We start from the raw sequence: 26,749 nt of genomic DNA on the forward strand, positions 1-26,749 counted from the left end.
CGCTCACAAAGACGTTAAAAAGAGCCGGCCCTAGGACCGATCCCTGCAGTACTCCACTGACGATATCCTTTTCTTCAGAGCAAGATCCATTTACCACCACCCTCTGTCTCCTTCCTTTCAACCAATTTTTAACCCAATCAGTTACTCTAGGTCCCATACAGAGGGCACTCAATTTATTTATCAGTCGCCTGTGTGGAACCGTGTCAAAGGCTTTGCTGAAATCTAAGTATACCACATCAAGCGCCCCTCCCACGTCCAACTGTTTGGTCACCCAGTCGAAGAAGATGGTCAGATTTGTCTGACGCAACCTACCACTAGTGAAACCATGATGCCTTGGGTCCTGCGATCCATCCAGTTCAAGAAATCTCACAATCCTCCTCTTTAGAAGTGTTTCCATTAGCTTACTCACCATTGAGGCCAGACTGACAGGTCTGTAACTCCCAACCTCCTGGAGTGGAGGAGTAGCCTAGTGGTTAGTGCAGTGGGCTTTGATCCTGGGGAACTGAGTTCAATTCCCACTGCAACTCCTTGTGACTCTGGGCAAGTCACTTAACCCTCCATTGCCCCTGGTACAAAATAAGTACCTGAATATATGTAAACCACTTAGAATGTAGTTGCAAAAACCTCAGAAAGGCGGTATATCGTCCCATTTCCCTTTCTTACATTACTAAATGTGGCACTTTAGTGTGTAACTTACATGTGTATCCGGGACCCATGTATATGTCCCTTAGCAGTTAAGAACTAAGGGGGTCTTTAACTAAGCTGTGGTAGCATTTTTAGCTCGCAGTAGAAATCAGTTGGTGGCAGTGGCATAGCAAGGGCGGGGCGCTGGGGGTGGTCCACCCTGGGTGCACGCCTCTGGGGGAGGGGGGTGTCGGCTCCACCGGCTCCCTGTTCCCTCTGCCCCTGAACAGGGGACCAGCAGAACCGACACCCCCCCAGCGGCGTGCACACGGCAGGCAAGAATGCACTCGGGGGGGGGGGGCTTGGATAATGCGTCGAGGGGGGGCTTTGGTGATGTGCCGAAGGGGGGGGGTTGATGCACCGAGGGGGGGGTTTCATGCTGCACCCGGGGGGGGGGGTGCACAGCGGCGAACCGCCCCAGGTGGCAGCCACCCTCGCTACGCCACTGGCTGGTGGTATATCGCAGCTTAGTAAAAGACCCCTTAAAGCAGATGTGCAAATCCTATATAATAAAAAGCTGACTCCGTGGCACTGTGACAGTGTAGGGTTCGTAAGTCTGTAGTTCAGCGTTTCATTGGCTATCACTGTCCCGCAACGTCACAAGACAGAGGAGCCAATGAACGGTCTGAAAAAAAAAGCCCAACCCACCTGCCCGGACCGTCATTGCCACACAATTCTCCTCTGTCCCCTGCCTCCCCTGTAGCCACCCGGAGATTCTACTCTCTCCCCTGCCCCCCCTCCAGGCACCCACCGATTCTCCGTCGCTCCTTTGAAAGCCCTGGCCGTCTGTAGCCTTCCCCTTCCAGTTCGTTCCCTCAGAGTCCTGCCCTCGCGGAAAGAGGAAATGACGTCAGAAGGCGGGACTCACAGGGAACGAACTCGAAGGGAAGGCTACAGATGGCCAGGGCTTTCAAAGGAGTGACGGAGAATCGGTGGGTGCCTGGAGGGGGGGGGGGCAGGGGAGAGAGGAGAATTGCAGGGTGGCTACAGGGGGGGGGCAGGGGACAAAGAAAAATTGCTGGGTGCCTGGAGGTGGGGCAGGGGAGATAGGAGAATCGCAGGGTGGCTGGAGAGGGGGGACAGGGGAGAGAGGAGAATCACTGGGTGGCTGGAGGGGGGGCAGGGGAGAGAGGACAATCGGAATCGGTGGGTGCCTAGAGGGGGGGCAGGGCAGAGAGGAGAATCGCAGGGTGACTATAGGGGGGCAGGGGACAGAGAAGAATCGCTGGGTGCCTGGAGGGGGGCAGGGGAGAAAGGAGAATCGCTGGGTGGCTGGAGAGGGGGGCAGGGGAGAGAGGAGACTCGCTGGGTGCCTGGAGGGGGAGCAGGGGAGAGAGAAGAATCGCTGAGTGGCTACAGGGGGGGGCAGAGGACAGAGGAGACTCGCTGGGTGCCTGGAGGGGGAGCAGGGGAGAGAGAAGAATCGCTGAGTGGCTGGAGGGGGGGGGGGCAGGGACAGAGGAGACAGTCTCACTGTCTCTCTGTCGCACACACACACTCGCACATTTACTCTCTCTTTCTCACACATAGTCACTGTCAAACACACTCTGTCAAACATACACACTCCGAGGAAAACTTTGCTAGCGCCTGTTTCATCTCTATCAGAAACGGGCCTTTTTTTACTAGTATTGTATAAAATACCCACAAGTGCTCTGCTGGCACTTACACACAAAAGTGTGCACTCACAAGTTTAAGTGCTAGTATTCTACAAATTTACACGCACAATCGTTGTACAAATTCAAGTGCCCTGTTAAAGAAGGAGGGGGCACACGTATTTGTCCCTGACAACTCCTCCCAAAGTACACACTCAGCAACACATGCTCTTACAAAATTACACACATGCATATGCACATGCGACAGCTGTATTCCCTCACATGAAACATGCAGGAAATGCTTTATAAAAATGTCTCTTAAATCCATATAAACAGAATCCAGAAAAACAATGTTCGCAGATGGCAAAATCTGGTGCACTGGTATCTTAAATATTGCACATTATCATCGGATCTGAAATACAATGCACGCACATGCAAGCATACACACACACTTGCAGAGTACAGACCTGTGGTGAAGAGGTGCTGAAAGGAGAGCTGCTGTACCCTGTGGCTGCTGAGCAATGCAGAGAGGAGGGGGCCCCCCTGCAGGAGGGCCCCAGGCTGAAAGGCCTAGCACACTTGGAGCTGAGAAACACCATGAAGGGGAGAGCCCCAAGCATGCAACCAGGAGAACCAGGAGAGCCCAGGCCTGTGGACGGAGGAAGGACCAGAGCCCAGCAGCGCTTGCTGAGGAGCCAGCTCACCCTGACTGTAAGTCCTGGCCATAACATTCCTAAGCTGGGTGAAGAACAGGGGGCAAGAAAGCAGGGCCCGGGTTCCAGAGCAGGGTTCTCTGCATCCAGTATCAGAGGAGAGGTGGTGGAAGAGAATAGCGGACAGTCTGAAGAGGACGTTAGTGAGGAATCCAGCCCAGCATATGACTCCTGAAGAGGTCATTAGATCAGTGAAGAAACTGAATCGAGTAGAAGGTGAAATAGAGGTACTGAGGAAGCGGCTGAAGCTAGCAAAAACTATGTGTAACCTGGCTTCCACTGGCCCACGAGACAAGTATGTTAAGGGAGTTGAAGCACTCCAGAAGCGGCTTACAGCAAAACAAAGGCAGCTGCAAACACTAAAGAACTGCAGAGATAATCCCCTTCGTGAGGTTTTCCTGAACAGGGAACGCATGCAGCAGACCCAGACGCAGTCCCAGATCCAGCAGGAAGCAGAACCCAGAGACACACAGGACTCCGTGGTTCCAGACACCCCAGAGGCTATGCTGGAAGGGACAGCAGGGGAAGAGAAACAGCAACAGCCAGAAGGAGGGAAAGACAAGACTGACACAAATAATTCCCAGTTATCACCAGTATTTTATTTCCTACAGGATTCCCAAGAGCTAGGTGCTCCATCCACTTACCAGCCTTGTAGAACAGAGGCTCCTAGTCCAGTTGTGGCAGGTACTGTGGATAAGGAGGGGCCACGGCACTGCATGCAGCGAGAGAGCCTGGCAAGTTTGGAACACAAAAGAGCTATGAAACTGAAAAAAATTCAAAAACGCCCATTATACTTAGAGAGCTGGCAGGGCATAGCCGAACCCACAGAGAAGAGCTCAGGTTTGCTGGGAGAGACAGAGAAGAAAGACAGCCTGGAGAATCAGAACAGTTTGAATGCTGAGGTAGGAGAAGAATCACTACACACTGAGCAAGTACAGAAGTTACCAGGAACAACGGGAGGGAAAGTAGAGCAGAAACAAGGGGTTTTGCAGATGGAGACAGAGACTAAAGAGGATGGGAAAGTACAGGAATGGAGTAGTGGAGTACTACAAGAGATGGAAGAAGCTGAGAGCAAATATGGTGGACAGAGGGCAGGAACATCGTGGGAACACCACAGTCACTCATGGACAGAATTGATCTGAGCAGGGCTGTCCAAGAGCTGCCATCCAATCTCAATCAGAAGTGCTGATGACATCATGGGGGAAGCTCAGTGACAGGCAGGGGCTCCCAATAGATTCTGCCACTCAGAAACAAGAAGAAAGAGCAGAAGGGAGCTTCTCAGAAACTCATGCCCATCAAAGCAGGAGTCCCAGAAAGGAGAGAGAGAATTGTAGAGAGTGTCAGCTGCACCAGGAGGCGGAGCCAAGACCCAGATCGAGTAAGACAGTGCATGGAGGAGAGTGTCAGCTGCACAAAGCCAAGACCCAGACTGAGTAAGACAGTGCCAGATACAGAGAGAGTACATGAAGGAGAGTGTCAGTTGCACCAGGGGGGCGGAGCCAAGTCCCAGACCCAGTAAGACAGTGCATGGAGGAGAGTGTCAGCTGCACCAGGAGGCAGAGCTAAGACCCAGACTGAGTAAGACAGTGCCAGATACAGAGAGAGTACATGAAGGAGAGTGTCAGCTGCACCAGGAGGCAGAGCTAAGACCCAGACTGAGTAAGACAGTGCCAGATACAGAGAGAGTACATGAAGGAGAGTGTCAGTTGCACCAGGGGGGCGGAGCCAAGTCCCAGACCCAGTAAGACAGTGCATGGAGGAGAGTGTCAGCTGCACCAGGAGGCAGAGCCAAGACCCAGACTGAGTAAGACAGTGCCAGATACAGAGAGAGTACATGAAGGAGAGTGTCAGTTGCACCAGGGGGGCGGAGCCAAGTCCCAGACCCAGTAAGACAGTGCATGGAGGAGAGTGTCAGCTGCACCAGGAGGCAGAGCCAAGACCCAGACTGAGTAAGACAGTGCCAGATACAGAGAGAGTACATGAAGGAGAGTGTCAGCTGCACCAGGAGGCGGAGCCAAGACTCAGACTGAGTATGACAGTGTCAGAAACAGAGAGAGTACATGAAAGGAGAGTGTCAGTTGCACCAGGGGGGCGGAGCCAAGTCCCAGACCCAGTAAGACAGTGCATGGAGGAGAGTGTCAGCTGCACCAGGAGGCAGAGCCAAGACCCAGACTGAGTAAGACAGTGCCAGATACAGAGAGAGTACATGAAGGAGAGTGTCAGCTGCACCAGGAGGCGGAGCCAAGACTCAGACTGAGTATGACAGTGTCAGAAACAGAGAAAGTGCATGGAGGAGAGTGTCAGCTACAAGAGAAGACAGATCCCAGACCTGGTCTGAGTGGGACAGTTGCAGAGCAAGGGAACGAGTGCTGGTTGGGAACAGCAGCAACTGGCAAAGGACTGGAAGTAGAATATTGCAGAGGGGGAAGAGACAGAAACAGCACAAGTGAACTGAACATAGTGGGGTTAGTGGACATGGGAGAGGAGGGAGGGGAAGAGAGGGGGAGGGGAGGAAGGCAAGAAGAGGATGTTGGGGAAGGGGGGAGCTTACTGGTATCAGCCCCTTTATCCTTTGCAGCAGTAGTACGGGGAGGAGGGGAGGCAGGAGTCAGACATGGGGACAAGGAGAAATCCATTTTCTGGTCCGTTGCGGGGTCCCGGGAGCGGTGTTACCCCAAAACGTCGAAATGTTGTCCAGCTGCGTTGGGTGGGCACAGGGGTAGCACCACCTAGAGAGGTTGTTTTAAGAATGGTATTCTCCCTTGGCTTTATCCCTGAAGATTTGTATGCATGCATACACCCTGTGGGAATCCCTGAATATGATATTAGTTTCTTAACAGGGCGAGGTTTGGACCTGTTTTGGGAAAAGTACACAGAGGTGCAGCATCAGGGTAGATGGGTGGATTTTAAGGCTGTCCCCATCAGTAGACAGGACGCAGTCCAGATTACCATTTTGGTACGTAATGAGTCTCTTACGGCTGCAGACCTGTCGTACTGGTTGGGACGGTATGCCGAAATTAGGACCCCATTAAGCAAAATACCAGACCAGAGTCGTGTGTGGGCGGGAGGGTGGAGTGCCCTTGTAAAATTAAAACAGGCAGGCTATGTCACCCAACATATACCTTCAGCCGCATACATTGGAAGGGATCGAATTCAATGCTTTTATGCAGGACAACCCAGACAGTGCTACAGGTGCCGATCTTTCCGTCACTTAAGCATGTCGTGTACAGTGTTAAAGTGCTCTCGATGTGGCAGTACAGATCATGACACCAGTGACTGCACTACCATACGCTGTAACCTGTGTGGGGGCTTGGGGCACCCTTTTAGCAAGTGCCCACAAGCATCGCACAATCAGGTAGAGGGAGAGAGGAGGGGGAAGGAAGGGGCACAAGCAGAAACTACAAGGATACAAGGACAGAAGCGGGAAGCATTAAAGGGATTAATGGAGAAATCAAATACCGCTATTCATACAGAGGCAGGCACTAAGGGAAAGGGGGAGAAAAGGGCATCAGGTTTGGATCACATTCAAAGAAGGGGTATTTGTGAAAGGATGGAAGAAGGAGGTGGGGAGAAGGGGGGAGAAAAAGGGGAAGCATGGACCCTGGTAGGGAAACATGGAGGGAAGGGGGGTCGGAGGAAGGAGGGGAGGGGGGCTAGCCCAAGCAGGGAGAACAGATATTCTGGAGAAGAGCCAGAGTAATCGATATGCAGTGTTTCAGGTTTCAGGCGAAGGAGAGGGTGATCTTGAGGTGAATCCACCCCAAAGGGAGGTTTTGGAGGAGAAGAGGAGGGAGGGGAGGGGAGCGAGGAATGAATCATCTGAAAGACTTAACAGAGAGGAGCCAGCAGTGTTACCCCCAAGTCTAACATCACATCCCTACTAGTTTAACGAAGGGCCTCATGCAGGAAATAGAGGAGGGTAAGGAAGGGGTGAAAGGGGAAAGGGCTGGTCCAGAGGAAACCAAGGAAAAACAGGGTAGAAAGAAAGCCGGGGAAGATGACTCAGAGTGGGAGGATTTGGAATTAGAAGAAATTATAGAGGATCCTGAAGAAATGATGGGGGCAGGAATATCTGTGAAGAGGGATTGCGGTGAAGAGATGAGGAGGGGTAAGAAATTTAAGAAATAAACCATGGCTGCCTTGTCCTTAATCTTTGCAACTCTGAATGTAGCCAGCATAAAGGCAGAGAGAACTAGATTTGTCGCCTTTAGCGATTTGACCCAGTGCAAGGTAGACTGCATCCTGTTGCAGGAGACTCATTTGGATTCTTTGCAGCTCCTGCACCGGGCCAAGAGAAATTGGAAAGGGGGGCCCTCATTCTGGTCTCTGGCCAAAGAGAGATGCGCAGGGGTGGCTATTCTTTTTGCCACCCGAGAAGTGGAGATTACGAGGGAAATAGAGGTGGAGATAGGGGAGGTGTGTCGTATTAGACGTTTTCATTAGAGGGGTAGCAGTGCGAATCATTAACTTTTATGGGCCCCAGATTAGTTGGGAACGCAAGCAGCTGTTGCTCCGGGTGAAACCGTATTTATATACAAGCAAATTGGTGGTATTTGGAGGAGACTTTAATATGGTCTTACAGCAAGCAGATAGAAAGGGGTCCAGGCGTCAGGTGGGTTATGACAGCCTCCAGCTGGCAGCAATTGTAAAACAGGCAAGACTGGAGGTGGCGGGAGGGAAGGGGTTCACTTTTAGAAGGGGAGACACGGAGAGCCGTATTGACTGGCTCTTTGTAGGCGGGTTGGCTAGGTTTCAGGGGCAGCCGAATAGATGGACGGAATATTCAGATCATGCCTTAGTTTCCACAGTCTTAACAATATGCGAAGGGGCGAAGAAAGGCCCAGGATTTTGGAAACTGAGTGCAAAGTTATTAGAAGTAGAGGAAAACAGACAAATGTTTGAGGGTTTTTTAGCAGACCAAGAAACACTATGGGAGGTGATGGATGATAAGGGAGCCTGGTGGGACATGGTAAAGGGGCGAGTCAAGGCCCTTTTCCGGTCCCTAGCCAGGAAGCAGAGTCAGGGGATACAGGCACAGTGCTGTCGTCTTCGTAAGCAATTGGGCCACGCGGTCTCCAACCATCTAGAGAAGGGAGAGATAGAAGCTTTGCAGGCCCAGTTGAGGATGTTGCAATATGATCGATACGCGGCTTTGCTTCTGGAAAGGGAATATGGGCATCGGTATTCCCCGGATCCTTTCCAGAATTGCAAGGTAGCAGTAGGACACAAGGTCATTTATGCTATGAGAGATGAAGCAGGGCAGCGATTGACGAACCAACGTTCAATCGAGGCCAGGGTCATTCGGTTTTACACCCAATTGTGGGGGAAAGAGAGCTTGGTTTCTAACTTCATGCTATCATACGTGCAGAGTGCCCCAGGCTTGGAAAAGGTTTCGGAGGGGGAGATGGAACAACTGCTTAGGCCCATTACCACAGGAGAGGAAGATGATGCTATTGATACGCTATCAGCACGTTGTGAGAAGGAAGAGGCTGTCCTACCCTGGTTAGGCCCCTAGAGGGCGCTGTTCCCCTAAAATGTCCAGGGAGAAGGGCTGGGTGAGTCACTAAAGGGAGCCAGTAAGGGGTGTATAGCAGGAGGTCGCTAGGACCGAGGGGAGTCCTGGGGATAGAAACAGGTGCAGCAGGTTATGGGCTGGGTCCTGTTTGGTCATTAACCACTTAATACCCCACTTAATACCCCACTGGAGTGTGAGTGTGAGGCACTTGGCAAGCTTCCCAAACGTACAAACATTCTATACATGTTATTCCTGGAATTGTGGATTTTTCCCAAGTCCATTTAGTAGTGGTTTATGGACTTGTCCTTTAGGAAACCGTCTAACCCCTTTTTAAACTCTGCTAAGCTAACCGCCTTCACCACGTTCTCCAGCAACAAATTACAGAGTTTAATTACGCGTTGGGTGAAGAAACGTTTTCTCCGATTTGTTTTAAATTTACTACACTGTAGTTTCATCGCATGCCCCCTAGTCCTAGTATTTTTGGAAAGCGTGAACAGACGCTTCACATCCACCTGTTCCACTCCACTCATTTTATATACCTCTATCATGTCTCCCCCTCAGCCGTCTCTTCTCCAAGCTGGGACAAGCCAGGATGGTCACTTATTTGAAAGGTTGCACGTCCATGGGGGGCACAGTGGTATCCATCACGTACTGCAACATACTTGTAGACGTTTGTACTACACAGAGGTCAAAGCAATCCATTTTGACTTTTTATTGCGCTTTTGTCAGGTTGCGACGTTTACAGAAAAAGCAGGAAGAGTGAAATAACTGAAGTTTGAGCTCTTATAATCTGTTATTTTATACAAAATATATAAACGCATATATAAACATACATGGGGCAATTCTAAAAATTGGCACGTGCCACTTAGGCGTGTCAAAGGCACCATTAATCGGCAGGTAGCCATGTGCACTAGGTACTACTGTATAAGATGCTAAGGGGTACTTTACTAAGCCGCATAAGTGTTTACACGTTCCCAACATGCGTCACTTCCGAGTTACCACCTGGTTACCGCGTGGCCCGAGCGGTAATTTCATTTTTGACACGCATCCCCTACGTGCGTCAGCAAATATTTTTATTTTCTGGCGCACGGGTGGTACTTGGCATTTGAACGTGTCTTGACCATTACCGCCTGGTCGATGTGTCAGACCTTACCGTTAAGTCAATGGCTGGCAGTAAGGTCTAAGACCCAAAACGGATGCACCAATTTTCATTTTGCTGCATGTCCACTTTTGGCCCAAAATGAAAAAAGGCATTTTTTTTACAGGTGCACTGAAAAATGATCCTGCGAGCGGCCAAAACACGCACCTACACTACCGCAGGCCATTTTTCAGCGCACCTTAGTAAAAGGACCCTTAAGTGTCATGGCTCCTAACTTCAAGGGAGGTGTACAGGCCATGGGTGTGTCTCCCAGTTAAAGGGCCTATGCGCATCAATTCGGAGTTACCGCTCGGCAACCGCGTGGCCCGTGCAGTAATCTCATTTTTGACACGTGTCCACTACGCGCTCCTGAAAATATTTTTATTTTCTGGTGCGCGGCGAAAATCAGGCGGTAACTCTGGCTTGACGCGCGTAGGCGATTGCTGCATGGTTAATGCGAGAGACCTTACTGCTAAGTCAAGGCGGTAAGGTCTCAGACCCAAAATGGTCACACGCCAATTTTTATTTTGGTGCACATCCATTTTTGGCAAAAATTTTTAAAAGGCCTTTTTTACAGGTGCGCTGAAAAATGGATCTGCGTGCATCCACAACATGCACCTACTCTACCGCTGCCCATTTTTCAGCACACCTTCATAAAAGGACCCTTAAATTACAAATATCACCTGGTATACTTAGGCACATCACGTTATGCCTGCCATTGACATGGCGTAAAAGGGCCCAACTCCACACAGGCAGACCAATGCTAACTTAGGCTACTGTTTGAGAACGGCTTCCAAGATGCCATTTTATTTATTATTTACATTTTGCTCAGACCTTTTTCAGTAGTAGCTCAAGGTGAGTTACATTCAGGTACTCTGGATATTTCTCTGTCCCAGGAGGCCTCACAATCTAAGTTTGTACCTGAGGCAATGGACTTTGCCCAAGATCACAAGGAGCAGCAGTGGGATTTAAACCCACCACCTCTGGAGTGCAAGACCGGTGCTCAAACCACTAGGCCACTCCATTTGAAAACTGCAGGGCATTGGGGCACCTAGACTGAGGTGCCAATTTATAGAATTGCCCCGATACAGTACATTGAGGACTATATTATACAATATCACAATGCATGTGAACAGAAGGGATGAAGTAAGGTCTTTTTTTTTCATTTCATATTCATACCAAGTAATAGAGCCCTATTTTTCAATTCTGAAAAGTTATGTGTATATATAAATTATCTTTCACAGTGCAAAATATTTAAAGCTGAACATGCCTCGTATTATATCAAGTGTCGCACAGCTGATGACATCATACCGTAGTTTATATTCCTGAACTGAAAACAGTGACATCAATGGTGTGGGAGAACTGGGCTCCTTTTTCAGCAGTGGGAGGGTGAGATGCTATTTAATTACAATGTTAGAAATAACAGGACTAAGTGCGTAACCTTCAATACGTTTTCACAAAAATGGACCAAACTCCTAGTTTTAGACTTTTGAGAGGTTACAAACATAGGGGCCCTTTTACTAAAGGGCGTTAAATCCCCGGAATCTATATAACGCGCCTAGAGTTATGTGCGATTCTGCGCGTAAACCTAGGTGTATTTTATAACTATGTGGGTAGACTGATTGATCTAATAAGCTATTAAGAGTTGTTAACAGCTCTTAACAAGCAATACTGAGCACTAAATGGCAAAAATTAGAATTTACACACGTACATTGCTAAGTGTATTCTGTAGTGTACTGCGCTCAAATTCTAATATGCACAGGCAAAAAAGAGCGTGGTTAGGGGTGTGGAAATAAAAAAATAATTTGTACCGGCGTTATGGGCGGACGGCAAATCCAAAATTACCGCCAGGGGACACGCTAGCCTGGCGGTAGTCTCATTTTGAAACGCACTGCATGCGTGTAAAAGGCCCCCCCCCCCCCCCCCGTGCGCTGACTAATGCAGAGTTAACACGGTAAGTGCTCCTCTATTACCTTTTTGCAGGTACTGCGTGCTAATGACATTAGCTTACAACCTGCAATAAAATATATTTTAAAAATCCACCAAAAGCACTACATTAAATCTGGGCTTAATGCACAGTAAAATCCCATGTTACCACGCGTTAAGCACAGATTCAGGCGCATTTTGGTAAAAGGACCTCACAATCCTAGATTTAGGATTAGACAGTCTTAACGCATGAAAAAAAAAATGCTCCCTGGGACACTAATATTTTTGTTTGTTAGAAACAAACAAAATAAAATAAATATACGTAACAAAAAATGGACACAGAAATCAAGGTTAGAGCAGTGGGATGACAATCAGGGAAGCCCAATTCGAATCCCACTGCAGCTCCTGGTTACCTTGGGCAAATCACGTAACTTTCCACCGCCTCAGATACAAACTTAGGACCTGGACAAGTGCTTGCAGCTAGGCGGAAAGGGGGAGTTTCTTTCCATGGTGGTTCAAACTCTTTTTCCTAACGCTTCAATTGCCTCTGGTAGAAACGTATGGCTGGTGACACTAATGTGCACTACCATGGAACCTTTGGAATCCTGACAGGTCCTTGTGACCTGGATTGGCCACTTTAGAAACAAGATACTTGACTAGATGGAACTTTAGTCTGACCCAGTGGCACGAGATAAATTTCACATGAATAAAAGTTAAAATAAATACAAATATATCCATAACTAATTAGTTAACACTTCACAGAAAGGGTGGTAGTGCATGATCTAGGGGCTCATTTTCAAAGCACTTACATTTACAAAGCTCCACATGGGTTACTACGGGGCTCATTTTTGAAAGAGAAAAACATCCAAAAAGGTTTTTCAAAACCAATTTTTAAATGTTTTTCTATGAAGTCCGTCAGAAGTGCGTTCAGATCACAAGGGGGAATGTCAGGGGCCTGTTAAGGGTGGGGGTACAGGCCTTCCTAACTCTTGGGACGTTTTTCTGCCATAATGGAACAAAACAAAAACGTCCAGGGCAATAAGTTGGATGTTTTTGGTCTAGACCCATTTTATCAACAAATAAGCCACAAAAAAGTGCCTTAAATGACTAGATGACCACTGCAGGAAGAAAGGAATGACAGCTCTTACTCCTTCAGTGGTCACTGACCCCCTCCCACCCCTCAAAGATGTAAACGAAACAGTACATGGCAGCCTCTATGACAGCTTCAGATGTTACGGCCAGAGCTATTAGAGCAGCTCCGCCCCCCCCCCCCCCCATAAACCTACTGTACTCACACATAGGAGCCAACTTTTCAAAATAGTTGGGGGTGCTGAATTTTTTTTAACAGGTGGTGCATTCCCCCCTCCCTCCCAGTTCCAGGCCCCCCTCCGAGTTCCAGGGTCCCCCTCCCTCCCAGTTCCAGGGTCCCCCCTCCCTCCCAGTTCCAGGGTCCCCCCTCCCTCTCTCCCAGTTCCAGGTTCCCTCCCTCCAAATTTTAAAAGTCATCTATCTTACCTCGTCGGGGTAAGGGCGGCAGCAGCGGTAAAAAGCATGCAGGCTCGGCTCGGTGCTTAGTTCAGTTTTTCCTTCTGTCTCTCTCAGCTCTGGTCCCCACCCTTGCGGAAACAGGAAATGAGGGCGGGACCAGAGCTGGGAGAGACAGAAGGGAAAACTGAACTACGCACCAAGCCGAGCCTGCATGCTTTTTACCGCTGCTGCTGCCCTAACCCCGACGAGGTAAAATAGATGCCTTTTAAAATTTGGAGGGAGGGGGCCTGGAACTTGAAGGGAGGAGGGAGGGAACGAACTTTCGGTGGGTGAACAAACTTCTGGTGGGTGCAATATTGGGGGTGCTCGAGCACCCACAGAGTCGGCGCCTATGTACTCACATATAGGTGACACCTAAGCATAAGCACCGCCATACTGGGAAAAGACCAAGGGTCCATCAAGCCCAGCAACCCGTCTCCGACAGTGGCTAATCCAGGCTTCAAGAACCCGGCATCCCCCCCGCCCCCCTCCAAATTAATAATGTTCAATGGACTTTTCCCTCAGGAATCTGTCCAAACCCCCTTTAAATTCACTACATTCTCCAGCAACGAGTTCCAGAGTCTAACTACACGCTGAGTAAAGAAAAACTTTCTCCTATTTGTTTTAAATCTACCACATTCTAGCTTCATCTTGTGTCCCCTGGTTTTGATGTGGGGAATGCTTTTTATCTGCGCTATTATGTCCCATGACTCTAATACCCTTCCCACATCTCTCTCCCATCTTTGTCGGAGTTGGGCCCAGCTCCTTCCCAGGCAGTAGTTCCCATATCTTCTGATGTATGTTGGAAATGGATGGGGCATTTTCAGAAATCTCATCAAAACTTTTTGAACCTGCCCCCCAATTTCATATTTAGTGTGTCTTTATTTAAAGTTTGCATATAATGTTTAAGTTGGCAATACGCATATTTGTCTCCCCAGCTCTCGGTCCCCTCCCCCAGAATTTGTGACAGCTCTTTTATCTCCCCTTCCTCTCCCAAGATATCCTCCAATCGGACAACTCCCTTTTGTGCCCACCTAGCAAAATTCCTATTCTCTAATCCTGGCTCAAACATCGGGTTGCCTCTGATTGCCAAAAGCCCTTATACCTGCTGCTATAAGGGCAATTGTAGTGGTGTATAGTTGGGTACAGTAGGTTTTTGGTGGGTTTTGAAGGGCTCACCATACAATATAAGGGGGTAATGGTGATATGTGTACCTAGGACCTTTTTTTGTGAAGTACACTGCAGCGCCCCCAGGGTGCCCCACTGCTCTGCTGGGATGCCTACTAGGAAATCTGGCTCCTCCTACATCCCAATGGCTTGATTTTGTGCATTTTTCACTTGGACTTTTTTATTTTTTTGAGAATGGTCCAAAAAGATAGACGCATTAAGCACAACAACATCTACGAAATGGCCATTTTCAAAGAAAAAAGATAGACGTTTTTCTGGTTTGTAAATAGTCATTTTCACTACTCGATTTTTAGACATTTTCAGCAAAACATCCAAAGTCGGATTTAGACAGACGTCATATCGAGAATGCCCCTCCACGTAACTTTGTATGTCTAAGTGCTTTGCAAATATGCCTCATAGTTCCCAAAGGGAAGTGGTGGAGACAGAAATAGGAACCAGCTTCTAGAATGCCTGGATTTAATACACGCTATCCTTGACTGCAAAAAGGACAAGGGAAAGCAGAGACAGAGACAAACCAGAGTCTATAACTATGCATCAGGAATTAAAAGGGGCAGACTAGATGGGTCTTCTGCTTCTTCTTTGCCACCTTTTTCTCTGTTTCTGTGAGGAGTGATGAATACAAAATCTGTAGCAATCCCAGTCCTGGTTAATCCGAGGAACAGAAGGTGAAAACAAGAACGCAAAGTGAAGCTCTCACAAAGCGACACACAAACCCCTTGTTCTCTTTTTCACTTGGTTGATACCTTGAAGATCCCAAGGCCCAATGCAGCTATGGTACCATAAGAAAAGACAGGCACAGGCGGTGATGAGGCTTTAGGGTTAGTAGACTTGGGTTCCATTCCTGGCTCAGGTTGACTGTGCTGCTTTCACTGCCCATTGAAAGAGAAGCACAGAGATACCAGTAATAGCGGCACTGTGCCAACAGCCAACGAGTAGAACAGAGACTAGTATCGTTCTCTTCCTTTGGTTGCTTGAGGTCAACGCTGTGGTTGGCCATTATGAAAGAAGACTGGAACCCTACAGGAAGCTGAAGTGACGGGTCTTTTATATGAGCTGACGTCCTAAGGCCGCATTAGGGAAAGTGAATAGAAAAGAAACCTCTTTACATGAATCTCAAAGTGGAATGCACGCGCCAGACAGCACTTTCCAAACAGTTTGGCCAACGTTGCAGAACGTAGGGAACCAACACTAAAAATCGAGTCCATGCTATCTGCTCGTAGAGTCTTTTTGTCCCATCTGCTGTGTGAATCCCCAAAGCTCAGAATACATTTCGGATAGTGATGAAGAGTCAGAAACAATAACTGTGGGAAACAGGACCAACCTTTTTCCACTTTGCTTCCTTCTCGTTTCTTCTGTCGGTTAGAGAATCACTGAAAAAGCACTTTGTGAAAGAAGCCGACTGCTGGGCTCTGCTACTGCCGAACCGACTCTACGAGAATGCAACTCGCCTTGAGCGACAACTGAAAAAGGAGTGAGTCAAATCCAAATCAGTCAGTCAGTCAACAAACAAATGAATAAATAAATAAATAAATACTGTGACCCATTTAAAGCTTGGGAAGAATTTTGATGCCTTGAAAACATGCTTCGGTATTTGGACTTTTTTTTCCTGCACAAAGCCTTAGTTCTGCCACGGTTTTCTGGGATGCACTAATATCCCTGAAAAACAGTAACTCTATCGCAGTCTCTACAGTGATGTCGGGTACGTGGCATTAAAACGTTCAGAAAACAACCCTGTCCTCTTGCTCTTTTTCCCAGAAAAGACGGCTGTTCATTGTCCCGAAATTATCCTCATCTTCTTCCTGTTGCTCCTTTGTGAGCTCAATAAAAACCTGCAGGCAATGAGAAAGGCAGTTTCAGTGCGATACGTTTCATTTCGCCAGGGGTAGGGGATACCTGGCACAGTTAAGCAAACTAAGGGGGGGGGGGGGAATTTGTCAAGCAGCGTTAGGGCTGTCACACGGGCATTAGGGCCTTAATGCATGTTAAGGGAATTAACGTCCGTGCGAAGGCCCTAACGCCGCTTGACGAATCCCCCCTAAATATTTTATGGAATTCCACGATCTCCTGCCAGATAAAGATGAGAGCACTGGGGAATGACATCCATGTAGGAAAATAGTCTGAGGGGAGGAGAGTGAGTGATCCAGAGAGTGCAGAAGCAGGGGAATGGTTCCTGTGAGGACATAGTAACATAGTGGATGACGGCAGAAAAAGACCTGCACGGTCCATCCAGTCTGCCCAACAAGACAACTCATGTGTGCTACTTTTGTGTATACCCTAGTTTGATTTGTACCTGTGCTCTTCAGGGCACAGACCGTATAAGTCTGCCCAGCACTAGCCCCGCCTCCCAACCACCAGCTCTGGCATAGACCATATAAGTCTGCCCAGCACTATCCCCGCCTCCCACCACCGGCTCTGGCACAGACCGTATAAGTCTGCCCAGCGCTATCCCTGCCTCCCTACCTCTAGTCCCGCCTCCCACCACTGGCTCTGGCACAGACCGTATAAGTCTGCCCCGCACTAGCCCCGCCTCCCAACCACCAGCCCCGCCTCCCAACCACCGGCTCTGGCACAGACCGTATAAGTCTGCCCAGCACTATCCCCGCCTCCCACCACCGGCTCTGGCATAGACCGTATAAGTCTGCCCAGCGCTATCCCTGCCTCCCAACCTCCAGTCCCGCCTCCCACCACTGGCTCTGGCACAGACCGTATAAGTCTGCCCCGCACTATCCCCGCCTCCCAACCTCCAGCCCCGCCTCCCACTACCGGCTCTGCTATCCAATCTCGGTTAAGCTCCTGAGGATCCTTTCCTTCTGAACAGGATTCCTTTATGTTTATCCCACGCATATTTGAATTCCGTTACCGTTTTCCTCTCTACCACCTCCCGCGGGAGGGCATTCCAAGCATCCACCACTCTCTCCGTGAAGAAATAAAGTATAAAGTGTAGACAATGCCATCAATATTCAGCATAATTAAACCAGCCAGAACCGCTGCCGACTGGTTAAATAGCGCTTAACCGGATATCCGCTGATATTCAGCGGGGGTCAACCAGCTATCCCCTGCTAAATATCACTGGCTAGCGGCTAGCAGATAGCCGGTTTCATCGCTATCCGCCGATTTTTAAAAGCCTGTTTAGCAGCCATATTTGGCCGTGTGAAATCGTTGGGATAAAGGTAACCAGCTAAGTCTGAATATTGACTTAGCTGCTAATCTTTCAACCGGCCAAAACTTAAACCGCATATTTCAGTGGTTCCCGAATTGTGCGCCGCATCGCTCCCTACTTTCCCTTCTCACGGGTCCAGCCTCTGCCGCTTCCTGCTTCTTACCCCCGCAGTGGTGCAGTCAATGCAGTTTACATTTTCAGGCCATCCGCCATTCACACAGGCACTGCCCTCTAAACAGGAAGTCGCATCAGAGAGGGCTGGACGTGGCAGACTGTGAATCACGGACGGCCCCGAAATATAAGCTGCAAGCACTTCAGCGGTGGCAGGGGAAGGAAGCAGCAGCGATCCTGGACCTGCAGGAAGGAAGGTAGCGAGCGATGCTAGATTTAGGGAAGGCAGCAGTGTGCCGGTGTGAGAGGAGGGTGTTGCAAGGAAAGAGAGACCCATGTGGGGGGGGGGGGGGGGGGGTGTGCAGAGACCTATGTGGCCAGGGGAGGAGTGTGCCACGGAGATCCATGTGGTTGGGGGAGGGGGTGCCGTGGAGACCCATTTGGCCAGGGGTGCCGCGAACCGAAAAAATTTGAGAACCCCTGACATATTCAATGCTAATCACTGGAAATGGCCCAGGACTTACCATCCAGTTTTAGCGCTGACTGCGGGAATCAGCCGGTCTATCTCCCATGGTCTGAATATCGGCCTCCTTATATTTGCAGAAGCTCCAAAAATCTATAAATATATTCATATATTTCAATATATTTTCAATTTGTCCCATAACACTGCAGGCACAGGCAGCTCCTTGTGACTCTGGGCAAGTCACTTAACCCTCCATTGCCCCAGGTACAAATAAGTACCTAAGCCGCATTGAGCCTGCCATGAGTGGGAAAGTGCGGGATACAAAAAAAAATCTACTAAAAGGTGCCGATATTCAGATCGCAGGAGGCAGCCCGGCTAACTGCTGCGGTTGGCGAGACCGGATATTGAATGCTGGGCCATTTTCAGTGATCGGCATTGAATAGACTGGTTTATTTCGTTGCCAGAGAATGTGGTAAAGGCGGTTAGCTTAGCGGAGTTTAAAAAAAGGTTTGGATGGCTTCCTAAAGGAAAAGTCCATAGACCATTATTAAATGGGGAAAAAATATTCCTGGGATAAGCAGTATAAAATGTTTTGTACATTTTTGGGATCTTGCCAGGTATTTGTGACCTGGATTGGCCACTGTTGGAAACAGGTTGCTGAGCTCCATGGACCTTTGGTCTTTCCCAGTATGGCAATACTTATGTACTTATATCTGCTTTGCTTTAAAAAGTAAGTTATTAATTCTGTTTACTTTAGGCTTTACACACACAAAATAGCTGAATCTGGAAATCCTTTGCTCCAATGCAAGAGAGAAATATGCAGCCTGGCAGGATTTGATTCAGACTTCCCTTTCCATGGAAGATGCAAATCATTCTCAAGAATTCATAGGGCCCTTATTTGTAACACGTTAACGAGATTTAACACACATTAAATAGCACAAGACCCATTATTCTGTCAGAGGTCTGTTTACTAACTACAGGAGTAATTTTACAAAAGGAATTTTGTGCTTAAACCATTTTACAAGTGTACAAGTGTACAAGGAATCTTATATTATTCCCCCCCCCCCCCCCCCCCCCCCCCCCCAGGGTATGTGCATGAAAGTTTGCGTAATGAGAAGATGACCTTATGAAGAAACTACACACAAACTTCACCCTTGTACACTTACGCCTGTTCTTAAGCAGGTGTATTTAGCAGTGATTTTGTAGGTCTTGTGAGATGCCTACATGTCTGTATAAAATAGCTTCAAAACAGATGCCTACTTGGCCTTCCAACCAAAGCAACCTACTATAACATTACCCCACCATGTGCTTAAGTTGAATTAATATTTAATTAGGCGTGAAGGAGTAGCCTAGCGGTTAGTACAGCGGCCTGAGAACCAGGAGAACTGAGTTTGATTCACACTGCAGCTCCTTCTGACTCTGGGTGAGTCACTAAACCCTCCATTGCCCCAGGTACAAAATAAGTACCTGCATATAATGGTAAAAAGCAGTTAGCTTAGCAGGGTTTAAAAAGGGTATGGATAATTTCCTAAAAGAAAAGCCTATAAGCCACTATTAAGATGGGAAAATCACTACTTATTTCTAGGATAAGCAGCATAAACTCTGTTTTTCTGTTCTGGGATCTTGCCAGGTATTTGTGACCTGGATTGGCAAACGCTTATGTTAATATGTAATCCGCTTTGATTTTTAACCACAGAAAGGTGAAATATCAAATCCCATCCCCTTTCTCCTTATACCAAATCCCATCTCCTTAATGGAAGCTATAAATCAAGGCCACCGTTTGGAACATACCTGTTCAAGTGTTGACTGGGAAAAGCTGTACTCCTCAATATTAAAGGCACATTTTGCTATCAAAGATGGAAAAAAACAACAGTCAATAGCTACCAGTAGTCACATTACAGATCGTCAGAAGGGGAGGGCTGATATGGGAGAGTGTCTGAGGTGCCAGGTCCTGAAGCACCCTCTCAGCAGTGAGGGGAAGTGAAAGCAGCATCACAGACAAGTCATGGAAAGGGGGACTCCCCTCCCTCCTGTGGCCAGCACCTCTCTGGGGGATAATTTAGCTATGCAATGGACCTGTTCCCCAGAACCGCATTTATCTATGCAAACCTTTGCTATTATTGTTTAGAAACTTAGCGCACTTTTTCTAACAAAAAAGGTGCCGGTACTCAATGTCAGGCCACCCTTCAGGGGTGGGGTGATTACTGAGGGACCCACCCCACAATAGCCAGGCCCCCTGTAACCAGTCACAGAATCTATGACGAGGCAGAATTGGTGTGTAGAGACTGAGCTCTGTCATTAAAACTTAGGAACCATGGGTCAATTTTAGCAGACAATGGAAAAGGTGCCGAGACAAAAAAGTCCCGGAAGAGACTAAAGGGCTCTTACCTCCTTCCACCTGCTGGAGACTGAGAATACTGACTGTAGGGCTAGGTGGCCAGGAGGGGCATAATCGAACGCGAACGCCCATCTCCATGGGCGACTAACTCTGAGGACGGGTACGCAAAGGGGCGGGACAGACCGTATTTTCCAAAAAGATGGACGTCCATCTTTTGTTTCGATAATACGGTTGGTGTCGGGCAAATGCATCGGATTTGGGCGGATTTGAGCTGGGCGGTATCGGTTTTCAGCGATAATGGAAACCGAAGCCCCCAGCTCAAAAACGAACAACTCCAAGGCATTTGGTCGTGGGAGGGGGACCAGTGAGGTGCACTGGTCCCCCTCACATGCCAGGACACCAATCGGGCACCCTAGGGGGCACTTGTAACAATTAAAAAAAAATTAAAATACCTCCCAAGTCCATAGCTCCCTTACCTTGGGTGCTGAGCCCCCCAAATCACCCCCCAAACCCACTGCCCACAACTCTACACCATTACCATAGCACTTATGGCTGAAGGGGGGCACCTAGATGTGGGTACAGTGGGTTCTGGGGGCGGTTTGGAGGGCTCCCATTTAAAATCACAAGTTTAACAGGTAGGAGGGGGGGATGGGCCTGGGTCCACCTGGCTGAAGTCCACTGCACCCACTAACAACTGCTCCTGGGACCTGCATACTGCTGTGATGGAGCTGGGTATGACATTTGAGGCTGGCATACAGGCTGGCAAAAAAAAGTTTTTAAAGTTCTTTTTTTTTTGGTGGGAGGGGGTTAGTGACCACTGTGGGAGTCAGGGGAGGTCATCCTCGATTCCCTCCGGTGGTCATCTGGGCAGTTGGGGCACTTTTTGGGGACTTGTTCGTGAAAAAAAAGGGTCCAAAAAAAGCGGCCCAAATTCTCGCTTCTGCCGCCCTTCTTTTTTCCATTATCGGCCGAGCGCGCCCATCTCTCCTCGGCTGATAAACACGCCCCAGTCCCGCCTTCACCACGTCCCCGTCAACTTTGTTCGTTCCCACGACAGACTGCAGTTGGAGGTGCCCAAAATCGGCTTTCGATTATACCGATTTGGGCCCCCTTGGGAGAAAGGCTCCCATCTCCCGATTTGGGTCGAAATATGGGCGTCTTTCTTTTTCAAAAATAAGCCTGCAGGGCTCTTATTGGCTCTCTAGATTCAAAGTTCTCAGTCCCCACCTGCTGGAGGAGGTGCATAACCCCAATAATCAATTCCCAGCCCGGTCCGGAGGGACGCTAAGGAAGGGTCAATTTTAGCAGACAATGGAAAAGGTGCCAGTACTCAGTACCCCCTCAAATAAAGCACTGGAGTGCTGTATAAGATACACGAGTCAATTTTAGAAGACTGAAATGTCTAACTGGCAGAGTAAGGAACCAAAACTGGACTGGTTCTAAATGGACTAAGGCCACGTAACTGAATTTAGAAGCCTAAAATGTAGGTGGAGTAGAGGATAGAATTAGGATGAGTTAGAAAAAAGTTAGGCACTTCAGACTGATTTTAGACTCCAGACACCTAATTTAGGGAGTCTTTTGCAAAGGCACGGTAGTTTTTAGCGAGCACTAAACACTAGAGAGATGTTCATAGGAATATTTGGGCATCTCTAGCCTTTAGCGCATGCTTATTTTTAGTGTGACCTAAAAACACTAGCACGCCTTTGTAACATAGCATACATAGTAAATGACGGCAGATAAAGACCTGTACGGTCCATCCAGTCTGCCCAACAAGATAAACTCATTCTGAGTTTGATTTGTCCTTGCCTTCCTCAGGGCACAGACCCGTAGAAGTCTACCCAGCACTGTTCCTGTACTAAAAGTTCTGAAGATTCTGGAATCTTAAAGAGTTACAAGATTCCGGAATCCCAATTAGTAGCAACATTCCATGTAGAACCCCAAAGAGTAACATAGTAGCATAGTAAATGACAGCAGATAAAGACCTGAACGGTCCATCCAGTCTGCCCAACAAGATAAACTCATTTACATGGTATGTGATACTTTATATATATACCTGAGTTTGATTTGTCCTTGCCTTTTTCAGGGCACAGACTGCAAAAGTCTGCCCAGCACTCTTCTTGTACTAAAAGTTCTGAAGCTAACGTCAAAGCCCCTTAAAATTTACACTCCAGCTCATCCATATCTATTCAGTCAGGATCAAGGCACAGATCATAGAAGTCTGCCCAGCACTGGTTTTGTTTCCCAGTTACCAGTGTTGCACCCAATCTTCGCTAAGATTCCCTGGATCCATTCCTTCTAAACAGGATTCCTTTGTGTTTATCCCATGCATATTTGAATTCCATTATCCCTTTTATCTCCACCACCTCCCGCGGGAGGGCATTCCACATATCCACCACCTTCTCCGTGAAAAAATACTTCCTGACATTAGTCCTGAGTCTTCCCCCCTTCAACCTCAATTCATGTCCTCTAGTTATACTGCCTTCCCGTCTCTGAAAAAGGTTCATTTGCAGATTAATACCTTTCAAATATCTGAACGTCTGTATCATGTCACCCCTGTTTCTCCTTTCCTCCAAGGTATACATGTTCAGGTCGGCAAGTCTCTCCTCGTACGGTTTGCAACACAAATCCCATACCATTTTTGTAGCTTTTCTTTGAACCCCTTCCAGTCTTTTTACATCTTTAGCTAGATACGGCCTCCAAAACTGAACACAATACTCCAAGTGGGGCCTCACCAACGACTTGTAGAGGGGCATCAACACCTCCTTTCTTCTGCTGGTTATACCCCCCTCTATGCAGCCTAGCATCCTTCTGGCCATGGCCGTCGCCTTGTCGCATTGTTTCTTCACCTTCAGATCCTCCGACATCAACACCCCAAGGTCTCTCTCCTGAGTCGAGCTTACTAATCTCTCCCGTCCTATTCGATACCTCTCTTTTCGGTTTCTGCACCCCAAGTGCATCACTCTACACTTCTTGGCATTAAATTTTAACTAAATGGCATACATTTGTATGGCATTTAGGAATAGACGAGGGAAACCGAACGGAGTAATTTAGCCCAGACGTCTATATAATTAAATTTTAACTGCCAGACCCTCGACCATTCTTCTAATGATTGGAGATCCCTTCTCATCGTTTCTACTCCCTCCAGGATATCCCCTCTATTGGCTATTTCCATGTCATCTGCAAAAAGGCACACCTTTCCTTCCAACCCTTCAGCAATATCTCCCACAAATATATTACACAGAATAGGCCCCAGCACCGACCCCTGAGGAACTCCACTGCTCATCTTCCTTTCCTCCGAGCGGATTCCATTTACCACCACCCTCTGTCACATGTCGGTCAACCAGTTTCTTATCCAGTTCACCACTTTCGGTCCTTTCAGCTTATTCACGAGTCTTCTGTTGGGGACCGTATCAAAGGCTTTGCTGAAGTCCAAGTAGATTACATCTAGCGCACGGCCTTCATCCAGTTCTTGGAGGCCCGGGGAATTTTGTCCCCCCTGCCCCCCCTTTCGGCGGCCCTGGGTGCCATTATAGATTAGGCTCTCACTGCACAGAATCAGGGCACCTAAATGGAGGCAGCACTTATAGAAATGCCCCCTAAACAATTACAGTACGGTACGGTAAAGATTTTTGCTGCTGAGTGTCCTGGGTGAAGTTTTCTTGCCTCACTCCATTAGGGAGGTGCATAGGAAAAACTTTTCATTCATTTTCTTGGAATTTTTCAAGACTTTTTTTTTTTTTTTGTTAACAACAAATACATGAATTAGGACTTTTTAATGGGCCCAAATCAATTTTATGCATGTTAAATTTTGCATTGCACTAATTTAAGGCATGGTAACATGAAAAGAAAAGAGTGAAACCTTTTTTCCCAAGGGAAGTATTTCGTACGCTGGTGCAATCATTGGTATTAAGCCATCTGGATTATTGTAACTCCATTTTCGTAGGATGCAAGGAAAAAACTATTAAGAAACTTCAGACTGCACAGAATACCGCAGCTAGACTCATATTCGGTAAGGCGAAATATGAGAGCGCCAAACCCCTTAGAGAAAAATTGCACTGGCTTCCACTAAAGGATCGTATTGCCTTCAAAAGTTGCACCTTGACCCATAAAATCATCCATGGAGAAGCTCCTTCATACATGTCAGACCTAATTGACTTACCGGCACAAAACATCAACAGTTCGTCGCGTACCTTCCTGAACCTCCACTACCCTAATTGTAGAGGACTCAAATACAAATCAATACATGCATCTACCTTCACATACCTCTGCACAAAAGCATGGAACAAACTACCAAACACTATAAAAATAACACGTAACTTAACAAACTTCAGGAAATTACTGAAAACACACTTGTTTGAAAAAACGTACAATAAGACTCCTCCTTAGAACTTGATTATTCTATATCTAAACCAACCACCTACTAACCCCTCTAAACTGATTATATTAGCCGTATTATCATATTTTTTTTTCTTTTCATTATGTGTTATGTAAATTATTCCACAGACATATCTTCCTTAATTCTTACATAGTAATATGTTAATTTAGAACAAACCTCTTACTCTGTTCATAACTATATCTTTTGCAATATAATGTAAGCCACATTGAGCCTGCAAATAGGTGGGAAAATGTGGGGTACAAATGCAGCAAATAAATAAATAACAAACCAAACACCGTACAAGGCATCATGTGCTCCACATACACCTGCCATTTTAAATGCTATAATTAATAGTTCTCTAATATTCTGCCAAATGATCTGAGCACGGTTCCCTGCTCAGCTCAGCCAGGTGTGCTGCACAGACAGTAGTAAGGAAGGAGTACCGCCCATTGTGAATGAGCGACATCTAGTGGCCAGATTTAGGGCTCTCACTGCAATGACTGGATTAGACTTGGGGCCCTGTTTACTAAGCTGCATTATAGGCGCGTTAGTGTTTTTAACGCGCGTTAATCATGTACGTGCCTACAATATCCTTGTAGGCGCCTACACAGTTAATGCACGCGCTGATTGTAGGCGCATTAAAAACGCTAATGCGCCTTAGTAAACAGGGCCCTAAGTTGCAAAGGGTGGGGGGGGGGGGGATCTCTGGGTGGCTGCGCCAGGGATCTCCGAGTTCAACTGCAAGGCAAGAGGACCATGTCAAAATAAAATAATCCAACAGCAGTTAAGTTCCTGGACTGGCTTTAATAAATATATCTTACCTTCTTCCAGCCTCAAGAAACACTGAGACAGAGACGGCACATTTTCCTTTGGTATTTTGTACGACAAGAGGGCTGAAAAACTGAAGAAGAAAAAAAAAACAATAAATGAAGTAAAGACAAATGAACTGATGGAAGAGCTCAAAAGCTATCAAAACAGAACCTGCTAAAGGAAAAGAAACTTCACAGTACATAAAGCTTCCGACCGCTGTGAAAACAGCATACGACCACCTAATCTTCCGGAAACTCCTAAAGACTTACTTGTTCAAAAAGGCAACGACTCAACCTAAATGCCTAACCCCGCAATACATCAATATAAATGTTCATATTGGACATAACCTACTCTTCCCCTTGACCCCCAATATTTCTATCAATTCTAATCATTAGTCTGTCATAACCTCACTTTGTATTTGTTCATGCCGGTATTGGCGACTGCCACTGCTGCACTATGTAAGCCACATTGAGCCTGCAAATAGGTGGGAAAATGTGGGATACAAATGCAACAAATAAATAAATAAAATAAAATTACAAAATGTAAAAAGTATTCATTTACAATTACATTTTGGAGGTTTTTATTTTCACAGATATTTTTAGCTTAGGTGGGCTGAAATATATTAATCTTGACAATAAAAGGATCAAACATATAAACGGCGAGTGACCGACTCACTCGCAAATGCGCAGTAGAGACTTCCCTCTCTGTCCCGCCCCCGCGTCAATACGTGATGACGAGGGCGGGACAGAGAGGGAAACTGCGCCGCCGAGGTTGATACCGCACCCGCCCACCCGAGGGCACCGCTACTGTTACCCCCCCCCCCCGGCCCGGGCCCTCTCTCCGCTACTAAACTTACACATCCATTCGCCGGAACGCAGCATGCACATCAGCTGAGCTGCCATCGGCCTTCCTTCCCTGCCTGTGTCCCGCCCTCGCTGACGTTACGTCACAGGAGGGCGGGACACAGGCAGAGAAGGAAGGGCCGACGGCAGCTCAGCTGATGTGCGTGCTGCGTTCCGGCGAATGGATGTGTAAGTTTAGTAGCGGAGAGAGAGAGGGGCCGGGTGGAGGGTTGGCGGCGACTCCGGGGGGGGGGGGGGGGGAACAGTAGCGGTGGTGACCTCGCGGGGAGGGAGGGAGGGGGAAGGAAGGAAGGAAAACCCCCAATACCAGCCCGTTTTTACGGGCTCAACTGCTAGTTATTCTATA

The 26,749-nt window shown here is 47.8% G+C and overlaps 1 protein-coding gene and 1 long non-coding RNA gene across 2 annotated transcripts in view; one reads left to right on the top strand and one right to left on the bottom strand.

Annotated features, from left to right (window-relative positions):
- Positions 1-4,334: 4,334 nt before the first annotated feature.
- Positions 4,335-25,639, top strand: LOC115473492. The gene is made up of 2 exons (XR_003942670.1): positions 4,335-4,367; positions 25,562-25,639. It is a non-coding gene; the product is annotated as an uncharacterized LOC115473492 (long non-coding RNA).
- Positions 14,729-26,749, bottom strand: part of ABCA5 (ATP binding cassette subfamily A member 5) — a 135,692-nt gene continuing 123,671 nt past the window's right edge. The window contains exons 37-39 of the mRNA XM_030208503.1: positions 25,552-25,631; positions 19,809-19,864; positions 14,729-16,112 (exon numbers count right to left, since the gene is read on the bottom strand). Coding sequence (XP_030064363.1) covers positions 16,002-16,112; positions 19,809-19,864; positions 25,552-25,631 — 247 coding nt within the window. The 3' untranslated portion in view covers positions 14,729-16,001. The remainder of the gene's footprint in view (positions 16,113-19,808; positions 19,865-25,551; positions 25,632-26,749) is intronic.

The sequence above is a fragment of the Microcaecilia unicolor genome, chromosome 6 (genome assembly GCF_901765095.1).
Source record: "Microcaecilia unicolor chromosome 6, aMicUni1.1, whole genome shotgun sequence".
Classification (NCBI taxonomy): Eukaryota; Metazoa; Chordata; class Amphibia; order Gymnophiona; family Siphonopidae; genus Microcaecilia; species Microcaecilia unicolor.